Below are 15,197 nucleotides of genomic sequence, written 5' to 3'. Positions count from 1 at the left end.
TTCATGTCGTGGTTGGAAACAGCTCGGCCCAAATATTTTCAGTGCTTTCTGCGCTATGCGCGCTCCCGCTTGGGGCATTATTTCAGCAGGGAGACAGAAATGAGTATAACGTCATAGAGATATGTCACATTTTTTCTTTTCCAGTAACAACAACATAAAATAAATCAATAATTTCATAGTTGGTTTGTATTTGTATATGAAAATAATTCCTGCATGTATAACTTTAGTTTTTGTGATTATTGATACACAAGCACTTCAAAGAATAACGTTTTTTGTTTTGTTTTGTTTTGTTTTTTTGTCAAGTGAGTCAACACGAGAAAACGAGTACAAGCTGGTTGATAATCCCTTTGGAGATATAGGAACAGGTTTTCACAGTGCTTGGACAAAGCTAACCACAGCATGACCACAGCACTCAGCTCTATTTGTTTATGAAGTAATTCAAGTCTTTTAGTTTTGTAAATATTTCTGCCTAATGAGATAAACGCCAGCTTATCAATAGCAGGCACTGATTGAATTAATGTTTTTATTTTTTCACAGCCTGGTGGCACGGTGGTTAGCACTGTTGCCGCACAGCAAGAACAAGAAGGTCCTGAGTTCAATTCCACCATCAGGCCGGGGTCTTTCTGTGTGGAGTTTGCATGTTCTCCCCGTGTTTGCGTGGGTTCCCTCCGGGTACTCCGGCTTCCTCCCACTGTCCAAAGACATGCAACTTGTGGGGATAGGTTAATTGGATAATCCAAATTCAAATTTTATTTGTCACACACAACCATACACAGTATGACATGGGGGTGAAATGCTTGTAGCTGTACAATGCCCGACCATTAAATGACAGAAGAAAAGTTTTACAATATTTACAATTTACAGTTTACTAAAAAAATTTACAAATTAACTTAGGAATTTACAGTAAAGAATGTGCAAATAGCAGAAGAGATTATAAAGATAAGGATTATAAATTATAGGAATTATAGGATTATAGGAAATGTGTGGTGGTGCGTGTGGTGACGTGTGTGAGAGTCCAGTCTTATAGTGACGTGTTGGTAGAGTCCAGTCCTACACCTGGTTCAGGCCCCGAATAGCCTGGGGGAAGAAGCTCCTCCTCATTCTCTCTGTTTTGGCCAACAGTGAGAAGAGTCCATTGTTGCGATGGGAGAGGTCCATCATAATCTTCCTAGCTTTGGACTTGCACCGCTTGGTGTAGATGGACAGCAGGTCAGGGAGCTCTGATTGAATGATGCGTTCGGCCGAGCTCACCACCCTTTGCAGATCTCGTCTGTCCTGCTTGGTGCTGTTCCCAAACCAGGTGCAGATGTTTGCCGTCAGGACGCTCTCGATGGTGCAGGAGTAGAAGTTCTTGAGCACCTTCAGTGGCAAATGGAAGTCTCTAAGTCTTCTGAGGAAGAAGAGACGCTGACGGGCTTTCTTAACCAGGGTGTTGATGTGACAGGACCTTGTCACTAGGTGTGAATGTGCGAGTGAATGTGAGTGCGAATGGTTGTCTGTCCCTGTGTGTTGGCCCTGCGACAGACTGGTGACCTGTCCAGGGTGTACCCTGCCTCTTGCCCTATGACAGCTGGGATAGGCTCCCGCGACCCTGAAAATGGGAAGCGGAAGCGAATGGATGGATGGATTTTTTCACGGTGTGGTTGGCGTTTTGATTAAGAATACATGTCCTCTTTCATACTGATGCTTTTTAGGGGTTTTAATTTATATGTCTGGTGTTTGTTCCCTAGAGTGTCGACCATCTGCTCTTGTACCTCATGATAAACTCTCTGTCACACCTCTCCATGTTGTCACCTTTTGTCATTGTCTTCATAAACACCTACATGCGAACCACTGCATACCTTCCCAGACTCACTTATTGTGTCGCCCAAAGCAAACATACAAATATCCGTATGTGCAGGTCATTTACTTTTTATGTTGATGTCATAACAAGAAAATAGATGAGATACTAATTATGCTATAGTCTATAGTGTGTTCCTCTTGAGCGACATTGCACATGTGTCTGTAATATTCAATCTAACTCATTTGCAAAGTTGAAATAAATAATTTGATGAAAAATATGACATTAATAATCTAAACAGAGATTTAGAGATCAGCTGTAACGTACACTCAACCATAGAATACAGGCCTAATATTAATATTCGGCTATGCAAACACTTTTAACACCAAACGGTTAAAATAAAAATATAACTGACATGTGCACTAAATGCACAGAGGCTAAAGGAGCAGTTTCATTATGTTTGAGAGTGCAGAGCAATGAAGAGATCACAGCGATGCTAGAAAATGATTTCAAAAGAAATTCCATAGAACTCCAAAGTTATTGGTTCTTATATCCAGAAAAACTTAATTGCGTGTAATAAAAATAAGCAAACATTATTATTCCTCATTACTTAAGCATTGTTTTGGGAGGGGAAAACACCCCATTGGATAGAAAGTTGTACGCTGGAGAAGAAAAATGGTGTCAGACCTTAAAGAATGAATAATGTCTACAATGAGATGGTTTGAGGACTCCTTTATTTAAAACTTTGTAAAAGACATAGATATTAAAAAAAAAAAAACTTTAAGTAAACATCAAGTGTGTAGTTTGCTGCATGTTTTGTTTTTTTCATGTAAATTTGAACATTTTGATTTGTGTATTTGTATTTTTGCATATGTTTGTTGGTTTGATGTTTTGTTGTAGTTTGTCAAAAATATGAAAAAGAGTATTGGTAAGGTAACAGTGGGACAATAATCTATATGTCAGGTGTAATTGAATGTTTTTCTATATTCAGTCAGGCTGTAACAGCTGATCGTGGTCCTTGATCGTGTCCCTCTATGTCATTGTAAATGACGTCATCATGCTTTTCCTGACACGTCTGCACTACTTGCAGAACTTTTGCAAGGCGCCGGTCCAACGCGGACAGATGTGGTTCTGAGAGGAGAGGGGCCACTCGTGACAAAGGATCCCGAGTCAGCGATTCCCGCATGATGTCGCTCAGTCGGAAATCAGGAAGAGACAGCAGACGCAAGCGGAGGAAGGTGGAGCGACGGATCCTGTGGAGATAAGTCGTGTAAGGGGATCGAGAAGATTTTGGAAAAGGAAAAAAGAAACTGGGAAAGAAATATATTTAAACTAAAGCATGTAATTTTAAAATCTTTTAACCATATGCACCATATCGTTTCCACCTTTGGTCGTCTTTTGATAATTTATTAATAAAAGAAGTAGTTTGATGCTATGTTGTGGGATCATGTAATATTATTTACACCTCTGCTGACTCAGGTACAAATCCTGTTCCCAAACAATATGTTGTTTTAACCTTTTAGCCGTGTTACACTGAGATTATGTAAATGTATTCTAACAAACTAGATAAAATGAACACTTGCTAATGTAATGTTAATTGCCCACTTACCATTTAATAGCTTGATTACCCATAGAGCTACAGCAGCTAACATTATTACTGTGGTCAAAGCAATCACATTAAAATTCCTTTATGAGTTTTTTGAATGTTGTTGTAGTATTTCTGTATAAAACAGCTTGGGAAATGCCATAAACAACTATGAGATTTTACCATGAATATCACATCTTAAAGGCCTTGTAGGAATTTAATACAAATATAGGGTGTACGTATGTTTGGCAACTAAAGTCACAGCCATAACAGCAGACAAAGCCTCAGAAACAGAAGCTGCTGCTTTAAGCTCGCAGCCTCTGAGTGCTGTACACCTGCTTTCATTTCAAGGTGGGTCTCCAACATTAGCAGCCCGTAGTTTCATTACACAATACTCTTCCACTGCATGATATCTTGTGGCCAGAAAATACGTTTTAGCATAATCTCATCATGCCAAAGTGACCTTTGACCTCTGCATTGTCATCTTCTTCTATTAAACATTCATGAGGCACATTTTGTGACGTTACAGGCTTGAAGAATTTCCTTAAGCTGAGGCATAAAGGACATATTAGATTGATGAGAATTTGACGTATGAGAGGTTGACTCATAATAACTTTACCTTTGGGGACCAAAATCCAATCATGTCATCTTAAATTTGAAAATAGTCGCTCAAGCTGTTTCTGAGGTATCGAGATCATGAGAATGGTGTGATGTGAGGATAATATAAATCCATCAGGCAACAAGTGGCATTAGCTTAGTTGTTTTTAGATATCTTAATGCAGAAATGTTACTAATTTGATGCACTTCTTCGCTAGAGTTGAGAATTTCTATCACACCTTGTGGGTTTATACACATTTGAAAACTTGACACTGACTCTTTTCTTACACCTGTCCCCCCGTCCATCATTTTTCAGCGCACAGATCAGTAAGCACACATCTTTTTTCTTGTTTTACCTGCAACACTGCTGCAATGGAGCTAGAATGGATGGCTCATCTTGAGAGTGACGCCCAAACCTAAAAAAACAAAAAACAGGATCAAAAACATTTAATGACGAAAAACTAACCTGACACCTGAGGGAGAAATCAAGTGTAACACGAGATAAGAAGGATCAAAGTTTTGGTACTCACGCCCGTCCATTATCAAGGTGCAGAAGAAAAGTGTTGTTGCCAAATTGCTCAAACGTCTCATAGTGATGTCTGTCCATGTTGCCTTCAGATGGAAAACAATCAAATATCATTTAAGGTTCATGACACTGTTAAAAATATTCTTTAAAAAGCTCTTAATGCAACTGTAGGGAGCATCACACTGCTACTTTACTGATTCAGTTTGTTAAAATTCCTTAGGAAAAAAAGAAAATAAGGAGCGTTATACAGATGAGTGACTCCTATCAACCAACAAACAAATGGGCCTAACTGACTCATGAGGAAGTCCAGGACAGCCATATCTATGAGATCCACCAGTCTGGTTCCTTGATTGTAAGGAGGTGTCTGCTTCACTGTATCACAGTAAGCTGGGTCTTTTTCCCACCTGGGAACAAAAGAACAGAGACACTCAGACAGACAAAGGAAAACAGATCATGGCCTCCCTGTTAACAGTTTTTATTGCTTCCCTTCACATTTTTCTGCTTTTGGGGTTCGAGTTAGTGCAGTTCACCTTTGCTGTCACCTCATTTTGTAGTTTAGGTTAACTCAGATGTTTGAATTCAAAACTTTATCATTAAAAAGAATGCAGATTCTGGATATAGTGCCTATTTGTTTTAAGATTGTTTACATCTTGCAAGTCTTTACAGATACCACTAGAGGGCGGCAAACACCCACGATTCTCTAAACGCTTTAGACCAGGAACGTCAAACTCGTTTAACATCATGGGCCACATACAGCCCACTTTGATCTTAAGTAAGCTGGACCAGTGAAACTCCCCAGTGCAAAGTAGCTTAACTGCACATTTAATCCCTGAGACATCTCAATATAAGAAAAAGAAGTGCAATGTCTCAGTATTTCTACGTGATAAAGAAATGCTGCTGCTGCCGTTAATGAAAGAAACAAGTCAGCACAACTCTTTGGGCCGAAATTGTAAAAAAAAAAAAAGTGTAAAATTCAACAACATTCTGGTAACTAATCGGCCAGACTGTCCTGTAATTATAAAGTGGACAGATTTGTTAATTAACAGAAAATGTCAATTTTTTTTTTTACTTTTATTTTTGTTTTTTAATGTGGTTACATTGGAAAAAAAAAATTCTATAGCAATAGTGAAAAAACAGTAACTTTCTTCTCATGTTTCTTAACTTTTTTATCTGTTACATTATTTTTGTAGTATGAGATGTTTATCAGCAGGACAAGCTATAAAATTTATGAAAATACCATTAAAAGTCCAAAATGTTTGCAGGGCCAGTTCTGGCCCAAGGGCCTTATGTTTCACACCCCTGGTCTAAATCTAGATCTTTATTTACACTCTATGCACACATTTATCAAAAGTTCCATCAGAGCTGCTTAATAGACAGTATTTTACTAATACCTAAAATACACGCAGGAACTGTTTCTATTATCTTGTACTGGCTGTATTAGATTGTAGGCAATATTACTACAGGGTTAGTAATCATCCTTCTATTGAGCTGGGGTTCAGATTGTTTAAAAGAAAGACACTGTGATCATTAGAAGTGACTCATTAACAAAGCATTCCAATATTTTTACCTTTAAAAAGAAAAACCATTAACAGACGACATCCAACGAAACTCCTAGACTCCTAAAAGTCTTGTTTCAAAACAGGCCACTCAATATAATGTCATCAGTCCATCCATCCATCCCCATTTAAACAATTCAGGGTCATGGGGGGACTGGATGCTAGCCCAGCTGCAATAAGGTGAGAGGTGGTGTACACCCACAGAGAGACAGACAGCCTTTCTCACATTCACAGCTATGGACAATTTACAATCACCAATTAACCTAATATCACTAAATATATAATTCCATTCAGGCAGTTTCCCACTCACAGTTAGGACGTTTCTAAACATGTACTCTGTTCAGTTGTATTAAACTACATTCTGTATGTTAGTCAGACTGAGGTATGATCAGTGAACCCACTGTGCAAGCTTGGTGCGGCTGTAAGATCGCCTCCATGGGGACCTCCAGGACCTGCGAGGGGCAATGGTGAGGTCAGGCAGCATGGTAGCCAGGGAAACCTCCAGCATATGTGGCTGACCGCACACCGGGTGCTCCACTGAGCAGTAGTATTCACACTGCCCATAGAAACACACGTTCCCAGCTAGAGAGACAGCCATATATTAAAAATAAAGATTTTAGCAGAATTCAGTCCAATAGTTCGTTTTTGTTAAATAAACTGAGTGCTGGCATGAGCCAACACTTACCCACATGCACCTGCACACATACCAGGGGAAGTGAAGAAGGTCTTAGACAGCCTGCGGTCGGTGGTAATCTCTTTGATCTCTGTGGTAACATTGATGAGCCGTCCAACCACTGGAGGGATTCTGTTAAAGCCCAGCAATCTGAGAAGGAGGAAGATACAGAGCGAGATGAAGAGATGGAGCGAGTACAAAGAAAATACATTTAAAAAGGGAACACAATGTGTCAACAAGAGCACAGGAAGTGTTTTCTTTTTTTAATCTTTATTTGTGTGCAGCATTAACGTCCTGTTTACTGGAACACCATCATCATATTCACGCATTGCACTGTCACACCAGAAAGCTGCCCAGTGCTACGATCCTCTGACCTCCTGGAAACTCCACATGTACACCAGGATCAAGACCTTGCTCAAGGGCACGACAGCGGGGTTAGTAACCACAGAAGAAGTGCTGCTTTTTCTCTTTACTTATCCAGCAAAGTGCAAGAATGAAACACTTGGTCAGGTTTTATTCTTCAGCTACCACTGACTGCTATTAAAACCTTTTCACACTTCTACACTCTGCGACATCTTCATGAACAAAATACTCAAGTGCCTGAAGTGTCACCTGTTGTGCGCCTGCCCTCAAGGACGCCTGCTACCTGCCGATCGGATGTGTAATGACGCGTACCTGTCAAGGTGAAAGGCAGCGATCTCGGCGTTGTGTCTTTCAAAGTCAGAGAAGTAAAAGAGGTTTACATCAGTCTCTGCATGTCTGGTTTGCCTGTGCAACAAACAAAAGCGAGCACATAAACATGCTGCTGTAAGCGCATCTTGTCATTTACTAGTCAGCATCACAAAACGCAACAGGATGAATGTTTCTCAGATCGCTGCATTGCACCGGTGTCTTACTTCATGGGTTTGAGCAGAGCTTGTCCATAATTTGGGAACGATATGAGCAGTTTCAGTTGGGTGCCTCCTTTCTTTTGAACTAAAAGATACAAAGAGGGTAGATATCGGGAGCACAGCAATAATACAAAGGCACATCATTGCTTACACAAGCACTCTTTATCATATTGATCAGCCACTGATAAGAAACGCATCACAGAGATGCATACAATTTAGATTCACTGCAGTGCATTACATCAGTTCCTCCACATGGTGGCCTGTTTTATAGTCAGAGCACCAACTGCCACCTCCATTTTGAGCATTACTCCAACAAAACATGTATAAAATCGATTTATCTTAGTGCTGAGGCCCAATATTATGCATCATTATTTTTAATACTAATGCTTATGTTATTCTTGTAAAGCCTTTGCATATTTATGATACCTTAAAATATTCCCTGCTGCTTCTAAACAAGCAGATTAGAGTATCATTTACATGCTTTGCCAGTAACGTCACCCCGTTTTACCTTCACAGAGGTCTGCATCGGACGGTTTAGATTTTTTTTTCTCCCCTATTCTTTCATCCCATCAAACCTGACCCACTTTATCCACACTTCAGTCAACTGGGCAATGTGAAGCATGTGTTTATTCTCTTTCAAGTGAACTAGTTCAAATCAAGGTTTCAGAAAAAGAAACAGCTTTTATTTGCTGCAGACCACGGCTCTGTGAGCAAATCCTGTAAATGAATAGAAAGAAATTGTTAATATAAACCAAGCTGTGCCACATTTTGATCCATAATTCGTATTTCTGATTCTGAATATGTACCCAAATTTACACAAGATATAGGTACATGCAGGAATGAGAGCTAAATGTGGGGGAAAAGGGATGACACAGTGAGAAAATTAGCCTGTAGCCGAGATTAGTGCTTAATCTGCACCATATAACACAAATCTCAATGCATTATTCATTCTGCAGCATGCTGAGCATGGGTTTGCCTGTCTAAGAGAACCAACCACAAAATGAACATGTAGACATAAGCATATGTTGATGCAAAGGAAGGTGCATGAATATTTTATGCTTATATTTTTTGCTTATGGATAGTACATCCAGTCTTTATGTAGGCACTTGTGCATAGTGGTGGGCCAGCTTGCATGTGATTTTATAGCCTTGTTCGGTTATGCACCCTTTCCATTTGTCTAAGAGTTTCTCAACAGATATTAATAGTAGGTAGGATCTAAAAACATCTCTTTTAAAGTGGCACAAGTCTGAATGCCTGCAGTTACATTTATGGAGAAGCATGCGAGAGAATATAACAGTCTATGTCTCTCATGTACATGTGAGCTGCACAGTTTGCTGTTTTGTTTTTATGAATGTCTGAATATCTACATACTGTATCTCAATTCTGCTTCTCGTTTGTAATAAAATTAAGACAGCAATCCACAGTGCATTTTGCTATATGTGAGGCGGTGCATCATACAGCCACACACACACAAAGATCCTGTTGGTCCCTCCCAAGTTTAATGATGCTTGGTTTCATATTTGAACATGCTAGTCCCTTTTTAGCATCATTTTTCAGCATGCAGTGTATACCCCGCTAATGATATGAAAAAGGTTTTAATCCATTATCTGTTTTGGGTTTGATGTCTAAAGCCAATAAACAGCAAGTGAAATTGAAAAGAAAATACACGAAGCATCAACAGGGAAACCACAGTTATATCGATAAAGGATTTTCAAGACTGATACTAAGACCAATATGTGGTGGCTTATAAATCTGATATATTCAGTGATTTATTTTACTTTCAGACACACAAAACAGAAAAAAGATTTCCCTAAATTAGTTTTTGTAGTCATGTATGAGTCCTTACTAAGACAATGGCAAAGCTGTTTGGAAATTGTCCAGTTTTATCATCTCAAGAAATAGTCGATTACTTGGCTGTAAAAGAGGTGTGTTTGGAGGAGTAAATTTGAGGCTTTCAAACATAAGGCCACTGTAGCAATTATCAAGCATGGTGGTGGTAGCATCAAGCTTTGGGGCATTTTAGTGGACAGAATCATGAAGGACTACCTCCAAAATCTTCAGCTTCAACTTAAATCAACGTCTGATGGTTGAAACTTGGACACAACTGGGTGTTCCAACATGACAGTGATCCCAAACACACATGGAATGGCTTTCTTAAAGCCCTGATCTCAACTCTATTGAAAATTTGTGGACTATGTTTAAAAGCCTGGTCCATGCCAGGAAACCAACCAATTTAAATGAAACCACCTCCACCAATCCTGCTGAGAAAGTGGTCAAATATCCAGCCAGATTTATGCCAGAAGTTTGTTGATCACTGACAAAAGCTTCTGGTTGAGGTGCAAGTCAGGAAGGGACATTTAACCAAACAGTGAGGGTGTATACACAACTCCGAGCCTGTACTGCATGTATAATTTTATATTTGAAATCCTAATTAAATTCAAATTCTTGTTTTTTAAAGTTATTAAAGATGTATGCTGTACAAATATTAGACCCTGGAAAAAGAATAGTTGAAAGAAGTCGTTAAAAACCCCAAATTACCATGACGTTTATGGTCATGTTGATTGGGTATAAACTTTTGACCATAATCTGTGGTGTATAGGAAACCTATACTGACAGGTTGAGATGTCTGAATATCTGAATAGCTTCTATACACTGGCCTTCTGTTTTTAATTCTACTTGCATGTTATTCCATAGTTTGTTTGTTCCAGAGCATGTATGCAGTTCTTCTGGGGGCTGTAAGAAATCTATATACCTTCACACATCCACCTTCCTCATCCTCTCACTTTGTGTTGTGAGTTATATAACAGTATACCTAATCCTCCTGGGTTTGCGCTTTCATTCTCTCTAAATGTGTTTTGTCGTTTTATTTGCATACATCAGTTTGTGCCTTTATCATCCCATATATGTGTCTTGTTTCCCCAAAGACAATGCTCACTGCTGTAAATATGAGCTTTGGCACACTTTATTCTATTCACTCAGTGAATACTCAGTCTTGCCTACGGCTCTCTTACAGATTAGCTTGTTTGTAATAACGGATCAGTTAAAATGAGAAAGCAGCAGGGTTGTGACTTTGTAGCTGCTAAGAGGAATCCAAATGAACATAAAGAAGAATTTACCACAAGTTCAAAACGCAAGGTAATGAAAAGCTCATTTTTTAAGTAAAGAAAACTTGCTGTATCAAACTATGCAGTCCTTAGAAGTCCCTCTTTTGGTCACCCTAAAAGCAGTACAGATTACAGACGGATGTTTTGGCAGAATATTTATGAAGGACTATGGCCTGAGCAGGTTTCCTAATTGACTGTCCTCATCGTGGCATTGCAAAACAACCTAAGTCTCATTTCAGGATGTAGTTTGTGGGAGTAGCAAGATAAAAAGGAGGTTCATTAAGAAAATTGTACCTGCCCCCCTTCCTCTGATCTTTCTGGCACATTTCCCAGGCCTTGTTCTTTCCTTCCAGTCTCTTTGGCCTTTTAATCCTGCCTACCTCCCTTATGTGCTCACCTGAGCCAAGGATACGCTGTGTTGCCAAATAGTGAGTCAGCTGAGCTAGGTTGGGGTCTTTCCTGTTGTACAGCTCCCAGCGAGAGATGCCCAGGTGGAACCGCAGCCAGGGAGGGTGGGTCTCCACATCAGTTGTCCATGTGACTTTGTCATAGCCTTCCTCGTGACTGTTGCTTTGCCTTCAGGAGAGTATGTAGACATAATACTATAACACCTGCAGAACTGTTTAGTCATGAACAGAAATTCAGATATGAAACAAACTGCAGTTTTAAAATAAGTTAAAAGTCTAAACACACCAATTCTGTGGAAAGTTGAGCAACACAGTGATATAAAAAAAAAGAGCTTCCATTGCATAATATTCATTTGGCAGCATGAAGTGACACAAGCCTCATGGCGAGGAAATAATGGGATGCTGCATTCCTTTAATAGTTATTTCTAAGCATGAAAGTGTGTTTCAAAAGTAATTTGTTGTATAGTCTATTCCAATTTAAAGACAGTCATGTTTCTGTGGCAGAGTGAAACTATATACCCACGGTATGCTAACATGCTTATAGAACAAAATCATGTGAAATAGAAAAGTACATCCTCTTTCAATTCTAAGGTTTTACATATCAGGATTTATTGAATAAACATGAATTCCTTACCAGGTTCTACAACTATTTAAACTTGACATTAACAACAACATCATGCGACACACCATAGGTGTCAAACTCTGGCCCGCGGGCCAAATTTGGCCCGCAGCCTAATTACATTTGGCCCGCGAAGCCATACCAAATTATTATTAGAGCTGGCCTACTGGTATTATACAGCTAATATATATATTGTTTAGTATTAAGCTTTGCTTGTTCCATATTCAGTTTTTCAGCAAAACTTGTTTGAGTCCATAAGAAAAGATTCATTCTTATATCTAGAGGAAGATCTTTTTTCCAATAAATATTAATGTTAGCCCGTGACTTTGTTCCAGTTTTGAATTTTGGCCCACTGTGTATTTGAGTTTGACACCCCTGCATTAAACCATGTGATTATTCATTAACAGCCTCGAGAATCACCTTCAGCTGTAATAACTTTAAGTAATTTGTGCTTGGGATCATTGTCCTGTTGCATGACCCAGTTTTAGCCAAGCTTTAGCTGTTGGACAGATAACCTGATGTTTGACTCTTGAATACTTTGGTATACAGAAGGGTTCATGATCAAAACAGACTGCAAAACAAGCCCAGAATTATCACCCCTCCATCACCATGCTTGACAGTTGGTATGAGGAGTTCATGCTGATATGTTGTGTTTGGTTTTCTCCAAACATGGCGTTGTGCATTATAGCCAAACATCTCCTCTTGTGTCTGTCCAAAGGATGTTGTTCCAGAAGTCTTGCAGTTAGTTCAGCTATAACTTTGCAAACCTAAGCTGTGCTGCATGGTAATCCTTTCAAAGAAGATATTCTTGTTCACTCTTTTTCTCATCATGACCTTTAACATTTAATAGCTAACTGATGCTTGTAGAGTCTTATATTGTCAAGACGTTTGTCAATTAACAAGATTGTTTTGAATGTTTTCCACTTGTGAATAATCTTTCTCGCTGTAGAATAATGGACAGCAACGTGGTTGGAAGTACCCAGCATTACAACCTTTCCTACATTGATGTTTTGCGTCAGACCTGCAAACCTCTGCATTTATAGAGGCGCCTCAACTTGCTGATGACCAGTTAATAAAATGCATTTGATGGTAGAGGATAAGTAGCAGCACCGGGCTGCTATTTACCCTCTTAATTCTTAAAGTAGCAGCAAGTGTAAATTAATTTTTTTGTTAAAAAATAATGACATGGTGTCATATGTGGCATGGTGTTTGAGGTTGTATTTACTGCATTTTAAGCTCACTAAGAACCAGATTATTTTTATGGTGTCCTGTGTGTAAAACCTTAGAACTGAAAGAAAATGTACTTTCTATTTCACATGATTTTAAAACATTAATTGTTTACTTTTAATCAGTTTGTATTAGCAGTTTAGTTTTGACTATCTAGCTAGAAAAACAGAATATTGTTTTTTAATTTAGTTTACAAAATTTACAGATCTACAAAAACCTAATTTACTATCAAATCGTCATTTTACACTAAAGACATGCACGGTGTCGCTAGCTGGTGAGCATAAAGGTCTGCTGGATGGGACTAATATTTCATAGCTACATCAGTAAAGAAAGTAAAGTAAAGTAACCTTTGAATGTTACCAAATGAAAAGCGGGCTACTGTAATTAGGGCAGCTTAAAGAAGAGCTAATCTTTTAGAAACCAGTGTTAATTATTCTAGGGGAGCTTCACAATGATGCAGAACGTAGGGCAGGTTATTTTCAAAGCCCTTCATGTTTCTATGTTATTAAAGTGTTTTTGACATCTTTTTTACTCACCACTCACTATCATCAGGGAAGATGTCTTCGTTCTCTTCTTCGTGACTTTCTGTATCCTTTGCATCTTCTTCTGTTTTCAGCCTCATTAGCCAATCATCTTGCTGCAGCTCTGGCTGTGGCAGATTGTAAAGCGGATGCTTGAACAGTGCCCCAAGCTTAGAAGGACCATCGACTTTCTGAATTATTTTTCCAACTCCAATCAGTTTCTTTGACTTCTCAGCGACCTCATTTAATGAGCCTCGGACTTTATGGTGTAACATGTTTGCAGTCGGTTTGTGACGCACTTCATCATGGGGGCGCCTCTGCAGTTTGTTTGAGGAGGCAGCATCAGAAGCAGGAGACTGGGAGACAGACTCGTGATGTTGAGTATCTGTTCTGGGAATGGAGGAGGAAGAGGAAGAAGTGGGAAAAACACAGGCAGTCTGGAGGACTGAAAGGCAAAAAAATGCCAGAAGGACATGGAGACTGAGGGACAGACAAGCCAGTCCCAGATAGATGGAGCGAGTGGACTGACCCAGGTTCCGTCTAACCATGCTGGAAGATAAAAGGATAAAACAGACCAAGGAGGCCTGTCAGCATTTCAGACTTGCACATGATAAAATATTTCCTACATATTGCATAATACACAGACACCCAGATAAACAGCAGCATGTATTTCATGCTTACTTGTAAAAACAGACCTGCCATATACCAGATTTCATGGTAACATGCTGTAATGCAGCTGGACTAGGCAAACTGCCAGTGCTTGCAACATCTGTGTGCTGCTTTGTTTGGTAGGTATGAGATTTACAACTCAAAACAAAATGACAGCCTTGTGGTCCGTGTAGCAAGAGGGAAAGTTGGGTGATCATCATCTTCATTAAAATCTGTCATTTTGGAGCCACGAGGATGGTAAAATCCCAGCGGAATTGGGAAAATGTGATAGTTCCTCTAACCATCTGCTGTCAGTGCTTAATATGAGAGCCGCGTTAAAAGTCATTAAGCTCACTGAACGTCTGCGTGGTTGCTTCCAAATATGGCAAACTGACACCATTCAAAGTGTAGTAAATGTTTTTACAGCATCATGATCCGATACACTGCACATGGACATTTAAAGAAAATAAAAGAATTATAATCATAATGTCTCGAATTGTAAAAGGTTTCAACATGCTTTATTTATGACTTTTGCTTCTTTCATATTAAACATGATACTTGCTTCATTTGTGGTAGATTCATATATTTATGCAGTATAAGAGTAAAGTAAAAGACAAATACACTCACTGGACACTATATTAGGTAACGGGTTGAGTCTCCTTTTGCATTCAGAACTACTTTAACTCTTCATTTCAACAAGATGCTGGAAACACTACTCAGAGATTTTGGTCCATATTAACATGGCAGAATCACAGAGATGCTGCAGATCGTAATCTCCAGTTTCACCAAATCCCAAAGGTTCTCTATTAGATTGAGATCTGGTGACTGTGGAGGCCACTTGAGTACAGTGAACTCAATGCCATGGCCAAGAAACCAGTTTGAAAGGATATGAGATATGGTGTGTTATCCTGCTGGAAGCAGCCAACAGAAGATGAGTAAACTGTAGTTATAAAAGGATGGACATGGTCAGCAACAACACTGAGGTAGGCTGTGAGATTTAAACTATGCTCAGCTGGTGTGAAGGAGCTCTAAGTGTGCCAACAAAATGTCTTCCAAAACCATTA

The 15,197-nt window shown here is 39.2% G+C and overlaps 1 protein-coding gene across 1 annotated transcript; it reads right to left on the bottom strand.

Moving 5' to 3' along the window:
* Positions 1 to 109: 109 nt before the first annotated feature.
* LOC309704571 (extracellular serine/threonine protein kinase FAM20C-like) lies at positions 110 to 14,201 on the bottom strand (the record flags this gene model as incomplete). The annotated part of the gene is made up of 11 exons (XM_082529806.1): positions 110 to 3,033; positions 4,319 to 4,378; positions 4,493 to 4,574; positions 4,783 to 4,892; positions 6,446 to 6,626; positions 6,752 to 6,867; positions 7,393 to 7,485; positions 7,614 to 7,692; positions 11,109 to 11,287; positions 13,501 to 14,034; positions 14,167 to 14,201. The coding sequence occupies 11 exons, from the start codon at positions 14,199 to 14,201 to the stop codon at positions 2,772 to 2,774; spliced, it is 1,731 nt and encodes a 576-aa protein (XP_082385932.1). The 3' UTR covers positions 110 to 2,771.
* Between the last annotated feature and the right edge of the window lie 996 nt (positions 14,202 to 15,197).

The sequence above is a fragment of the Aulonocara stuartgranti genome, assembly GCF_965226115.1.
Source record: "Aulonocara stuartgranti genome assembly, chromosome: 4".
NCBI lineage: Eukaryota > Metazoa > Chordata > Actinopteri > Cichliformes > Cichlidae > Aulonocara > Aulonocara stuartgranti.
The sequence above is the reverse complement of the archived record's forward strand: the minus strand, read 5'-3'. Positions and strand labels throughout refer to the sequence as shown.